Source organism: Galleria mellonella, unplaced genomic scaffold (assembly GCF_026898425.1).
Source record: "Galleria mellonella isolate WM207_F2 unplaced genomic scaffold, CSIRO_AGI_GalMel_v1 utg213, whole genome shotgun sequence".
NCBI classification, from domain to species: Eukaryota; Metazoa; Arthropoda; class Insecta; order Lepidoptera; family Pyralidae; genus Galleria; species Galleria mellonella.
Window position 1 is genome coordinate 340385 of NW_026442039.1, and position 13457 is coordinate 353841.

The 13457-nt window shown below is 26.8% G+C and overlaps 1 protein-coding gene across 1 annotated transcript; it reads left to right on the forward strand.

The window, feature by feature from the left end:
* Window positions 1–9275: 9275 nt before the first annotated feature.
* LOC113511763 (multiple inositol polyphosphate phosphatase 1-like) lies at window positions 9276–11949 on the forward strand. The gene is made up of 5 exons (XM_026895478.3): window positions 9276–9518; window positions 10022–10443; window positions 10760–10858; window positions 11147–11601; window positions 11730–11949. Exons 1-5 carry the CDS (start codon window positions 9356–9358, stop codon window positions 11881–11883), a joined length of 1293 nt encoding a protein of 430 aa, XP_026751279.2. The 5' UTR covers window positions 9276–9355; the 3' UTR covers window positions 11884–11949.
* Window positions 11950–13457: the final 1508 nt, after the last annotated feature.

Consider the following 13457-nt stretch of genomic DNA (forward strand, 5'->3'; position numbering starts at 1 on the left):
ATATTTCATTTGAACATGTTTTGAAATCACAAAAACTTGCTTTAATGATAATTTTTGTTTTATACGAATGTGATATAATTAATGTTCTTATACTGTATAAAAACAGCTGATTCGATACAGTTTCCAATTTAATACACCTTTTCTAATTTCTAGCACAAATAAAATTCTAAATTTAACATTTGCAACACAATATGATAAAACATCCAGATCGTTTGGATTATAAAAATTCAGTCAAATATTTATTCAGTATATTTGTCAATTTTTCAATTTAGTTCAATCAATAAGGTTAAAAAACCCTCCAGTTGATTAAAAAGAATCAATCTTTTGTTGAGGATGTTGTAAAAAGAACAGTGTTTAATGTTTGTACTATTGATTTGTCCCGGCTAAGTGCAAAACTAACTTTTCTCAATCTCTCTCCAGTATCATTAGTTATTCATTATATCATAAGTTGGTCTATTTTCCCATATTCTTGTTTCACTTTTGTCAAACGTATCAATAATAATAAAATTGCGAATTCTCACTTCTCAAAATACACAATAAGGAAACCATATATTTTGAGGCCAATATCGCGATATGGATCCAGATTTATTTAGATTTTAATCGTCTTTTCTTTTTTATTGTGCCTGTTAAATCAACAGATAGTCAGATCCCTCCCATGGCTATATACCCATGGGTTTCCTTTCTTGTCATAAAACTCAGTAGCCACATACTTATCTAGGAATATATATTATTTATTATCTTATAGTAAATCATATCATTTTCAGGTTTAGATGTAACAAAGGTCCCGTGATGTTCGATTCGTCGTTATAAACTTTCCAGCACTGTAACGTGGATCTTTAGACAATTCTGTCAATATGTTACTTTATTATATTTTATTATGTTAATATATATTAAATATATATTTCTGCAGTAATAATAATAAGAAATAATAATTTACATTTATTTGTACTTGGAAATATATTAATTAAAAAAATGTTAAAATATAACTAATTATGTGGCTGAAAAAATATTTTTTAAGGGTTTGTGATTTTCATAATTCAGTAACAATCTGTTAGTTCAACATTAAATATAAATATAAGTAACCAAAAAGTTTTAACATCCAGATTCATTTATTCTAAAGTATTTTCTTCCTATGTAGGTATTTTACCTTTTCATAAATAAATTTTATGTGTGTTGTTAGATATGATAAAAAATAAAAGTTTAATACTGCCAGTACTATCTAAATATGTAGTAAATAGAATTTGATACACTTCTTCCTAGACTTGCACTTTGTAGGCCTTAGTTTAGATTTTTTTCTCTCTATCTATTCCTTACCTATTACAATAGCTTTAGCTATATATTAGGATCCTGTATTACAATTAAACGTAATAAGCAATACTTTCCGACTAGATTTTTATACTAAAATGCTTTCGCTATTTTATAAAATGCATTAGAATATAAACTATCTAATGGCCATTAAGAAATCAAAAATTTAATATGTTAATAAATTTTTAATTTCACTTTTCTTTATCTTATTTCTTTGTTTTATTAAGATCTTGTTTGTCATAAAATACAGTCTTCGTTGTATAGGACTATTAGGTACCTATTGAAAATATATTGAAACATGTTCACGTCATTTGCCTATAGGTATATCTTTGTCCCGCAATAGTTTTAAATCTACCATTGACCAGAATGCACTAATTCTAATAATCATTGCAATAATATTATATATTTACTGGAGATATGTAATAAAACATTAGCAGCTTATTATCTTTTTACAGGAAATTATTGATTGAATATTTCTAGCTATTCTATCTTAATTATTTGTTGAATCTATATATGTTAGTTTCAATCAAGAAATACCAATAAAATCTCTCTCATCTCATAAAAGCAAACGTATTCGAGGATCTCCTTTGCCGTACTTGTAAAATAAATATTAATTTAGTGATCGATCAGAAACTGAACCATTTAATATTTTAATCTGTTGCGTTTAAGGTAGCATGCCGAAGATAAACTAGCAGCGAGGTACTATAGCATTCTAAATAATTTACAATAGTTATTATATGTGAACTAGTATTTGACAATAAATTACTACAATTGTTCCTTATGCATCTGCTGCCAATATTTATATTTAAAATATGTCTTCTTACACTTTCTTTCTCTCTCAAACTAACGATTATTGATATCGCAGTGCTTCGGAATACTACCTTAATTGTTATTTCATTTTAATTAAAATATACCATTTTATATTTTTGATGCATAATTTATTGTTATTGTCTTACTGTTTCCAATTTTGGACCAAACATTTATTTGTTGTAATTAAATAAATTAACAACAATTCTATTGGATGTGAGTCATCTAGTGATATTTAAAGTCTTATGCATTTCTCTCTTTAATGTCTACAATACTATGAGTAGATATTATGAAATTGCTTATAAGTAGAACATAATTAGATAAATATAAAAGTAATACAAATGTTAATATAACGTATCAAAATGTTTAATAAATTATTTTTCAAATATATATAACTTACACAAAATTTTTGCAATAAACAATTGAATATTATATTTATGTTAATTTTGCTAAAATATTTTTTATAAAAATTATCTGAATGTTACAATGTTTATCTTATAATTTTATTAGACCATAATTCAATAATATTGTATATTATATTACTAAAAAATTAAACAGGTCGATTATATATTTTATATAATGTATCCGCAATATATAATCCTACTTTTTATAGAACTGTTAGCAAAATATTAAGCTATTATATATATTTTATATTGGTTTAATTACATAATTTTAGTGATGGTTTTGTACAAATACCAAGAATTTTATGGTAACCATTTTAAATATAATGATTTTTAGAGTATAAACAATATTATATGTATAGTATATTAAAAATGGACTATTACAATTTAAATATTGTTATTGCTGAATTAATTTGTACTGATTTTTATTCATTTATTAAGGTACAAGAAAATATTACAGTAAGTGTCATTCTTGGACTCACTTTTGGGTATGTCTAATCATTCCTGCAGTTTAAATATTTTAATATACAATAAAAAATAACGAAAACAATAGATTAAAATTTAATTATGGTGATGGAGTAAGAGTATAGAATATATTAAAACATCTTAAATAAATAAAGAAATAAATTTTATCAGCATAACATTGAAGTAACAAGAGACGATAGATGTAAGAAAAAAAAAGCCCAAAGTAGAACCCTGTACTAAGACAATGTGGTAATACTCGTAGTTATCGTCTCTTATGGTGATTAATGACTTACTAAAGAATGAAGAAAGAAATTTATGCTGAAAAGTGATTGATATATTATGAGATCGTGCAGGGGGCGAAGTTCTATATAAAATAATGTACTTATATTGAAACACTTATTTGGTATTTTATTATAAAATAAGAACTGCAGTGCATGTAGTGGTCCAATCAATGTACCCTTACTCTACGTAATTTTCTCAATTATTTAATTATATTGGTCGCCTTTAATATTATAATCAAAGGTAATTTCAATATCTCATTATTCATTAAATAATTATTGTCATCTAATAAAAATAAAAAAAGAAATATACTCCACCAATAAAAACTACTAATACGGATTTTTTTTTATTTATTAATTAAAGTTAAAAAAAAAATTAAAAAATAATATGAAATTTACAATCTATATTCCATTACGTTTTATTGTCAATTTGTCCTAAATATCATTTAAACAAATACTTATCTATTTAGATGAAAATTGGTCAAGTTATTATATAAATCAAGGATCAAAACAATAAACATGCACATACAACAAGCAGGTAGGTATATATAAAATATTAACGCAAAATACGAGTATTTTGTAGCGTATCGCGCGTCAATAATCTAATATGGCGGATGCCCAAAATAGCACATTATCTTTTTTTATATTGGAATTAATCGTCTCTCATATATTATATGCATAGAATGCAAAAATAATGATTATATTGTTTTTTATTGCGTGTACCGGTTATGGAATGCAGTAGTGTCTAACTGAGAATATTTGCTGTGACGTGATTAAATATATCACTAATATAATTTGTATTATGAATGTGTTATATTATTTATAAATTCTAATTTTGATCACACTACCTCATACCTTCTATGGTTAAATGTTCGATTCCCATACAATACAAATATTGAATATACATGAGTATTTATTTTGTATATACAATTTTTATTTATAAAAAAAAAGTATTTAAATATGTCTAGTATACAAAATAGAAGACCGGCTTAGTTTGGGGCTAGCTGGCGTCATGAAATATCTCCAGTCGTATTTATTATTTAATACTACATATAATAGTCATGTTTTTAAAAGGGGATACAAAAGTATACTTCGTTTATGATGATTATAAGACAACCTTAAAGAAGATTCAGATTGCATTGCAAAATAGGAAATAGAATAATATATTTCGTTGCTAATTGGTCGCATAAACTTTGCGTCAATTATGCATAAACAGCTTATTTTATTTATTTTAACAAGGATTTAAATAGAAATTTTGCATGGACAATGTTTCGGATACATACATAGGATACTTTATATCTTAATAATTCGTATCAATATAATAATGAAATTAAGATATTGTGGGCATTCGCTAGCTATCGTTGCCATAAAATTTCACTACTGGGATTACTGGGAATAGCCTCTTCACATCGTAGAAGAACTCTTAAAACTTAATCTACCGTACGAGCTTAACGAGGGTTGGTAATTGGTAGTTAGTGGCTATTAGGTTGCGATATCCACATCCTCTAATTACATACATCAATATACACAAAAGCTAACAAACCACAATACTTGAAATATTTTTTAAATGCTGGCCTACATTTCAAAACCTTAAAATACTAGTTTGAAAAATATAACCTGCTAATAGTTCAATCCAACAGGATTCAAACAATTCGCATCTCTCAATTATTCGGGCTGAGTGAATTCTCACTTATAACACGAATAAAATAGTAATATTATCAAGTAGTAATAGTATCAGGAATCAAATTATTCTAAAATATTCAATCTAGTATATTTCAAGCCATAATGTACCCATTCAAGTAATGATTAAACTTAACCTTGTTTGACTTACAAGCTCGACGCACAGCAACGAGAGCGACTAAGCTGTGAGCACAGTTGTACATTAGGTCAAATATTGCAAAAATCTAGTCATTATCGACCAAGTATTTTAATCTCTCAAGATCCTATTTCAAATAATCAGTCCAAAATTATGGATTTGAAACGTAAACATATTAAATATCGATTATATTTCTTTTACAAAAATGTAAAAAATAAAATAAAAGCAATAAACATCTTATCGTTCAAATTTAACGATTGTAAATGGTTTTTAAATAAAACTTCCATACCAATTATAATTGACTTTCTAATCAATGTAACGTTACCATATTAATAAACATACCTCTATATCTATTATACAATGTAATTATAATATTTAAGAAATAGACAGCCAAATTGTAATAATTCAACTGGCGATTTTATATTAGATATTCAGTGAACGAAAATAATTATTAATATTCACAGTAGATACAATTTAGATTTTTATTTTTAATGTAATTTATGAGTATAAAGATGAGACGCCAATTTTAATATTAGTCATTAAAGATTACAAAATGCAAATATTCGATATTTTATCTGTAAATTAATGTATATAATACGAACGATTTTATTGATAGAGAAAAAATGAATAGTTATTCGTACTTATAACGCTCGATATTCATTAATGTGACAGTAACGATTCTTCATAATGTCTTAAAATTTATGTAATTAATTTATAAATATAGTTTTAGGACGTTATTTACGAGTCTTGTTTAATAACAAATTAGTAGTCGATGAGTTAAGGTATTTGTTATAAATTATGATGAATTTGATAAAGGAAAATTCGTTTTGTAGTCAACGTTTTAGATATAAGAAATTGAAATACTCATTGCTGTCCTATTGATGGATCCCACGAAGACGATAGTTGAATAAAAAAATAAAATATTTGTGCCAAATTGTTTGTTTTAATTATACCTTATTTAGAAACATATTCTTACTAAGATCACAGTATAAGTAATAGTACAAAACTACAGTATAGACACTCCCTGCCGCCCACTCTGATCTGACTTCACCCCCTCTCAAACACGCGTCAGCTACCATACTCTAATGGATGTCTCTAGTCTACGCTTCAATTAATCTAGAGGATCCGCCTTTTAGATAAATGGTAAACAAATTTATTGGAAGATATGTTCTTTAGCTTAAGCATGAGAAAGGATAAGAGGTTATATACTGCTCTCTCGTTTTATTTCTTACTCGGGAAAGCGAAAATATCTTCCTAAAGACCGAAGTTAAGTTGATGTATCAGTTATAATTACTTAATAAGTAAAGTTATCAATAACAGTTTGTTATTGCATCTATATATTCCATTGTTTCTGCCTATTATAATGAAAGACAGACGTGACAGGTATGTATGTATGTATATAATGAGCAAAGTCAAACTTAACATTAACTGGTTCAAAAAGAAATATTACTAATGAGATCTTTTATTTACTTGTAGCTTTCTTTACGAAACGATTACTATTTAGAATATTTTTTCTTATTCAATTTAATAAAAGTGAACCGTAATTTTGAAGAATAAAATCTATATCTTAACCTACATTTTACTTTAGAAGTTTCAATATGAAATTTGATAATATTGGTGTCCCTTTCTTCAATAACGTAAATTCCTTTTCTTTGCTTCGTTATTAAGATTCTAAGTAGATACTTTTCAAGCAAATCCCTATACAATGAAATTAATTAAGTATAATTTAAAAGATAATTTTACGGATTCTAAAAAAAGCAAACCAGTTTATAAAATAGACACTATGCTTTAGCTATGTTCATTATCTGAGTTATCAGGATATATTATTTGTTCAATGTCAAGTACATTTAAGCAAAAGTAATAAAAAAATAAATTCACATAATGTTTCATATTCGTAAGGATGCAAAAAAATGTAATCAGCGATAGTTATTACAATGACAAATATTTATTAATATTTGTCTACTGCTCCAGAGATCTCTGAATCAACAAAAACAAACCCAAATAGCTGAATATTCAAAATTCGTGTTTGGATCATGTTACACATTATTAGTAAAATTGAAAATCTAATTTAGGTGGGAACTGATAGATAGAGAACTAAGCTAAGTTCTGTTAACTCAGTTTAGGCACGAGCTTATGAGATTTATTGACAATACCCGTTTGACAAATAATATCGAACGGTTAATTTTGAGGCACTATTTTACCTACAGCTAATTCATGTTCACCGTAGACCTTATTACTGATACACTATTTTTTATTATAGATATAATACAATTAGATCTGTTGAATACAAATCGTTTCTTACGTTAAAGATGTTACAGATATAATATAATAAGGAGAATTGTATATTGCAGAAATGTAAAAAATAATTAATAAAAGTAAGTATAAGATACCTGCTGCAGATTTTCACCATCGTACAACCCGCCATAAAAGGAAAATTTCATCCCAACCATTGGAGAAGTGGCGGTCCTTACCGTGCGTTTTTCAAGAATACTATTCTCTTAAATATGAACAAGCATTGGAATCGTTTCAACAGCTTTTTTTTTCTAAAACCGATACGATATATAACCTTCAAGAAAAGAGCATATTGAAATTTTTTAAAAAGCACACCTACAATGCCGTAGGTGTTTTCAATCGCAGTCACTTACCATCAGGTGAACCGCATGCTCGTTTGAAAAATGTGTTGTAAAAAGTTTTGGAAAGAAAATAGAATACTATTTCTTAAATATGAACAAAGCATTAAATCGTTAATAACTATTTCTTTTTTTATTCTAAAACTTTAATACGATATATTTAACGCAAAACATTTAGGCGTAGAAAAGTATTGAAATTTTGTTAGTTAAAAAAACACCAGCAATTTCAATCGCATGATACCAATACTAGAGTGAACTAAATGTACTTGAAAAATAATTATTTAAATTAATTTAAAATTGGCGAAGTTATCGCTCAATACATATACACACACACACACACACACACACACTCTCTCACACACACACACACACACACAATAGATTCCAATTAAGAACCTCTTGCATTTTAAAGTCATTTATGGATTACTCTCATTATGATACATATTATCAAAAAATTATAATGTGTATTATAATGAGAGTAATTCCTTACAGTCACTCTCGATTGATAAAAAAAAAATACCAAACCGGTTTACAATAATTAGGTTTAAAATAATTGACAAGATAACACACAGACAAAAAATCTGGAAACGTAACAAGCTCTTTTTTATTACAATTTTTTTTATTTATTTTAAAATGATTAAATTTTATTGAATAACCTGTTTAAGAATAATGATGAGATTCCAGTGATTAATGACGATATAATATACGCGTGGCATCGATATTCATCATCTATCAAAAATCATCTATGAATATTTGTTGAGTACGATAAATTTAATTAATCAAATAAGTAGGTAAGCTGTTATATTCTTAAAATATTTTCCAATTTAAACCTATTTTTTATATGTAATATTTTATATCAACTTTATTTTACTGTTAAAACTTATTACCCAGGAAAGCGTTGATATTATTGTTCTCGGAACAAAATTCTGACAATGATCACAATATATGTTATTTGGTATATAGCTTATAAAATGAAAGAAAGAAAAAGATGGGAATTTACACATTTCTTATCTTTTATATTTAATTCATAATCGTAGATTATGTACAGATTGTATTTAAATTATTTTTTTTAATAAAATTTGCATAAATATATATGATAATGTAGCTTTGTATAAGTTGAAGAATATATAAAATAGATTAATTATTTTTTGAATAAATTCCTAACTATATATATATATATATATATATATATATATATATATATATATATATGTTTTTAGGGACTGTTTGTTAGGTTAGTTGTCTTCTAAAAATCAATTAATGTTGTACGAAGCCGGGGTTGATTGCTAAAATTAATGAATAAGATACTTACTCAAAAATAAATTGCTCTTATAGGCATGATAGTAATCAAAACAATTTTTTTCTCAACATAAGTTAAGCATTTTAAAGAGTAAAATTGTTATTATATTAGCTAACTCTGTCTGTTGTCTGACATTTAAATATTATCTCGCACTTAGAGAAATTTCTTCAGATATTGAGTGTCTTGTCATTGCTCAGTTAATCTTTTTGAGCTACTATACATTACAGGTCTAAAAAATTATCTCAACCTTGGGAAGTAATTACAGCGCCAAAAATATAATTAATACTATTAATTACTATCAGTCTTTATATTTATATAAATAATATTGTTGTTTCTTATATATACGTATAACAATGAAACAAATTGTATCAATATTTTTTATTAGTAATTACTTAGAATTTGCTATTGCATCTATATGTTTATGGAATAGTGGATGCCCATATAACTATTTTTCGACAAAAACACCATATAGTGTAGTGAGAGGTGATATACGGGATTCATTAATTAAAGTACATGGTAAGTAATATAATTTTAAGTTCATATATAAAACTTAACTAGGATTTAAAGTATTCTATTTTATTTTTCGCCTCAATTATTATTGTGTATACTAAATCTCATAACAATTGTATGGGCAGTTAAGGCGCGTAGAGGTAACATACAAATACTGTTTTTCATATTTCTAGTACTAGGTACTAATAATAATAATAATATTGTAACTTCAAATTATTTCATATCTAGTTTCTTAAAGAATAGATAGAGAGAACCAAGTGTAAAGAGTTTGTAACGACTATTTCTCTTACTTCGTCCATTTATATAACTCATTTCATGTATATACTTCCAAAGGCTCTTATCTTGGATAGCACATAGTTCTTACTTCATATAGTTCATATAGCACATAGTAGTTATTCATTCTTCCATTTTCGTATTGCGTATCTGTTTCAATTTATATTTTTTTCATATGGCCAAACCAATTGGTTAATCACCCATTAAATTTTTTGTCATCAATTTATTTATTACAGGTTGCGAACCATACAGTATATGGGGTCTATTTAGACATGGGAAAACAAACCCTAGAGATGATATCGCCAAAAACATGGAAAAAGTTATTAACATACGTGATGATATATTAGTGAGCCAAAAAAAAGGAAATTGTTCTCTTTGCGCTCAAGATATAGATAATTTACGAAGTTGGACAAAAGAAAATAATATTTTTAATAGTCCTTATGGCCTTACCCACAATGGATTTAAGGAAATGGCTGCAATAAGCAACAGATTAAAACAAGCTTTTCCAAAATTATTGTCTGATCTTAATAATGGAAGTTATATATTTCGTCCAGCTGGGAGTCAAGAAATAATAGACAGCGCTGTAGGTTTCATCGATGGTTTAGAAAATAAAAAAATTATTATACAAAAACCTAAAATTAGTTTTGATGTTATGACTGTAAGTATTTTTAGTTTTACTGGACTTTATTAAAATTTAAAACAAAATTTTCAAGGTTTTCCTTGAAGACTACAGTAAGTATTTTTTCCTTGAATAAGACAAAGGTCGAAAATGCACGCATGATATCAAAAAGGATGTATACTTGTTTGCTACCGCAGCAGTATAAAAAAAAGATACAATATTATTGATGCAAGGTTTCTAAAAACAGGATTAACTACTACTACGTAACTTACAAAACAGACAATAAATTTATGGATGTTGTATATTTTTTGCATTTTTAATATGTTTACTACTAAAACTTATTAATTATTCACAGCCTTATGCAGCATGTGAAAAATATCAAATGGAAATAAAAAACAAATCAAGTCTATCGGTTGAAGCAAGTAAATACCAAAAATCGTCAGACTATTTAATGGTAAGTATTGAAAATATATTTTAAAAATTAACTGTGATTATTTTAAAATACTCTTTGCTATATTTTTTTTATTAAGGTTGTGTTATTTTGATTTTAAAACTAAACTACTGAATTGATTTTGTTAAATTTTTTATGGAACTAATGGGAAAATATTTACTTTTTGAATAAAAAAATAAAAATTCAAACCGGTTTATAATTGACAGAGTTATGAGGTAATAAACATAAAGAAATACAACCAAATTGAGGACCTCCTTTTTTGAAGCCTGTAGAAATTACGTTTTATTTTAGATGAAGGATAGAATTCAAAGAAGAACTGGTCTTGATTACACATTATCTGATGAAGACATTATGTCTGTATATGATTTGTGCCGTTATACATCAACTGGTTTCGGAAGTTTACCTAGCCCATGGTGTGCGTTATATACTACAGATGATTTGCAAATATTAGAATATGTAAAGGATTTGAATAATTATTATTACGATGGTTATGGAAGGGCAATAAATGAAAGATTAGGACAAATTCCGTTAGCAGATTTACTCGCTAAATTTCGTGAAGCCAAAGATGGTCAAGGAACAAAAGTGGTTGCGTATTTTGGCCACTCTAAAGTATTATCTATGCTTTATACTGCTCTTGGTGCATTTAAAGACAAACAACTTACCGGATCGCACAGAAATGATAACAGAAATTGGAGGAGCAGTAAATTGACAGCGTTCTCTGCGAACTTTATCGCTGTATTAAACAGGTTTGTTTTTAAAAGCTACTTTGTTTTTGCTTTTGTTATAATATATAGTTTATTATAAAGAAATAGTCACATTGATAGTAATTAGCAAATATGTATGTGTAACTAATACTTTTTGTTAATTATTCAAGGTGTACAAAAGATGGCGCAGAAGATTTTAATGTAGTATTTTATAGAAATGAAGAACCATTGAGATCTATCTGTGAACAAGGAATTTGCACTTGGCAAGAATTTGAAGATAAATTAAAACGTCACATTGATGATCCTACAGATTTGTGTGAATAATGCTGATTTTTATTATTACTTATACTGTTAATATTATAAAATAAATATTAAAAGGTTAGTTCTTTATTCTACGTTTTATTTTAATGAAAAATGCAATTACACACAATAATACAAAATAGTAATATTAAAAAATGATAATTCAATGAATCAACTTTTAATTACATACACATATCGGTCACGGCTGTCCTTTCAGTTACATATGAATATATTGTATTAATTTGGTTAGTATTCCTTTATTGAGAAAAGTCCAGATTATTAATATTACCTACTTATTTCCGTACCTACCTAATTTACAGAAATATAAAAGTAGTGTACTCTTTTATGCAATTTAGAATGACAAACAAGCTGACGGCCCACCAAATGGAAAGTGGTAACTGCCGCCTATAAACATAAACAGTACCACAGACATAACACAGTATATCGCCCATGATTATCGCGTTGCTATTCATTAGGACTAAGCTGTACCCTGTAAATTCACTGCCATATCCCACGGTTTAAACCGAAACATAGCCATGAAAATGTAGTATATGCTATTTTTGATAAATATATGTAAATATAGTTTGCGAAGACTAATATTAATATCAATATTTATGTAAAACTAATTTCTTTGTCATATTAATTGAAAAGAATGTTACTATTTCTATTAATATATTAGCTTTTTTATGAATTAGCAAAGAAACTGACGGTGCACCTGATGGAAATTGGTAACTGTATCCTATAGACAAAATACTTTGAGACGGCCCCTAATGCGTTGTCATTCTTCATGTCGTTATCCTTCCGTACCCTATAATTCTACTTTATACTCTTAATACAGTAATAAAATTGTAAAGAAGATAATTTTATACATATCTATATATGTGTGTAGATATGTAATGGGATAGATTTTTTTTTTTTAATTTTAAGCAGCAAAAGGATATTCTTTACTGTATGTTAATCGATTACATCATCAATTCTAAACCGATTTTGATAATTCTTTTCGCAATCAATAGGTATTACTGCTGTGATCCTGGTTCCCTATTAATTTTGTGATGACTGAACCGTTTTTCTTTGCGGATCAAAAGATTGCTTTTTGCGAAGCAAAATATACTTATAAACATTCATCTCTGCGTTCTAAATTCAAATATTTGTCATAAATGAGGTTGCTTTTATGAGAAGCAAAACATACTTATTTTTAATATTATAAAAAAAAATAGAATATGAAGATAAAATATATCTTGTATTCTATTTTTGTTTTTTATGTTTGTTTTGTTATTTTGTTATATATAAATGAATTCATGCTAATGGTCAAATTAAGTTAAGCTAATAATAATGTTTGTGATGTTAATTACGGATATTTTGCAGAATTTCAAGTTTATAATGATAGGAAAATGCTTTTGAATTGTACCAACATTTTATTTATACTAATATCATAAAAAGGAAAAATTTTATTGTTTATATGTTTGTTTGTTTGCCGTGTAGTACCGGCATAGATTAGGCCACTCGTTTCTTTTCTGTGGACGTCGTAAGAGGCAACTAAAGATATTTAATCAAGGGATGAACAGCGTCCCCCTTTAATACATCACCTAAGCCTAACT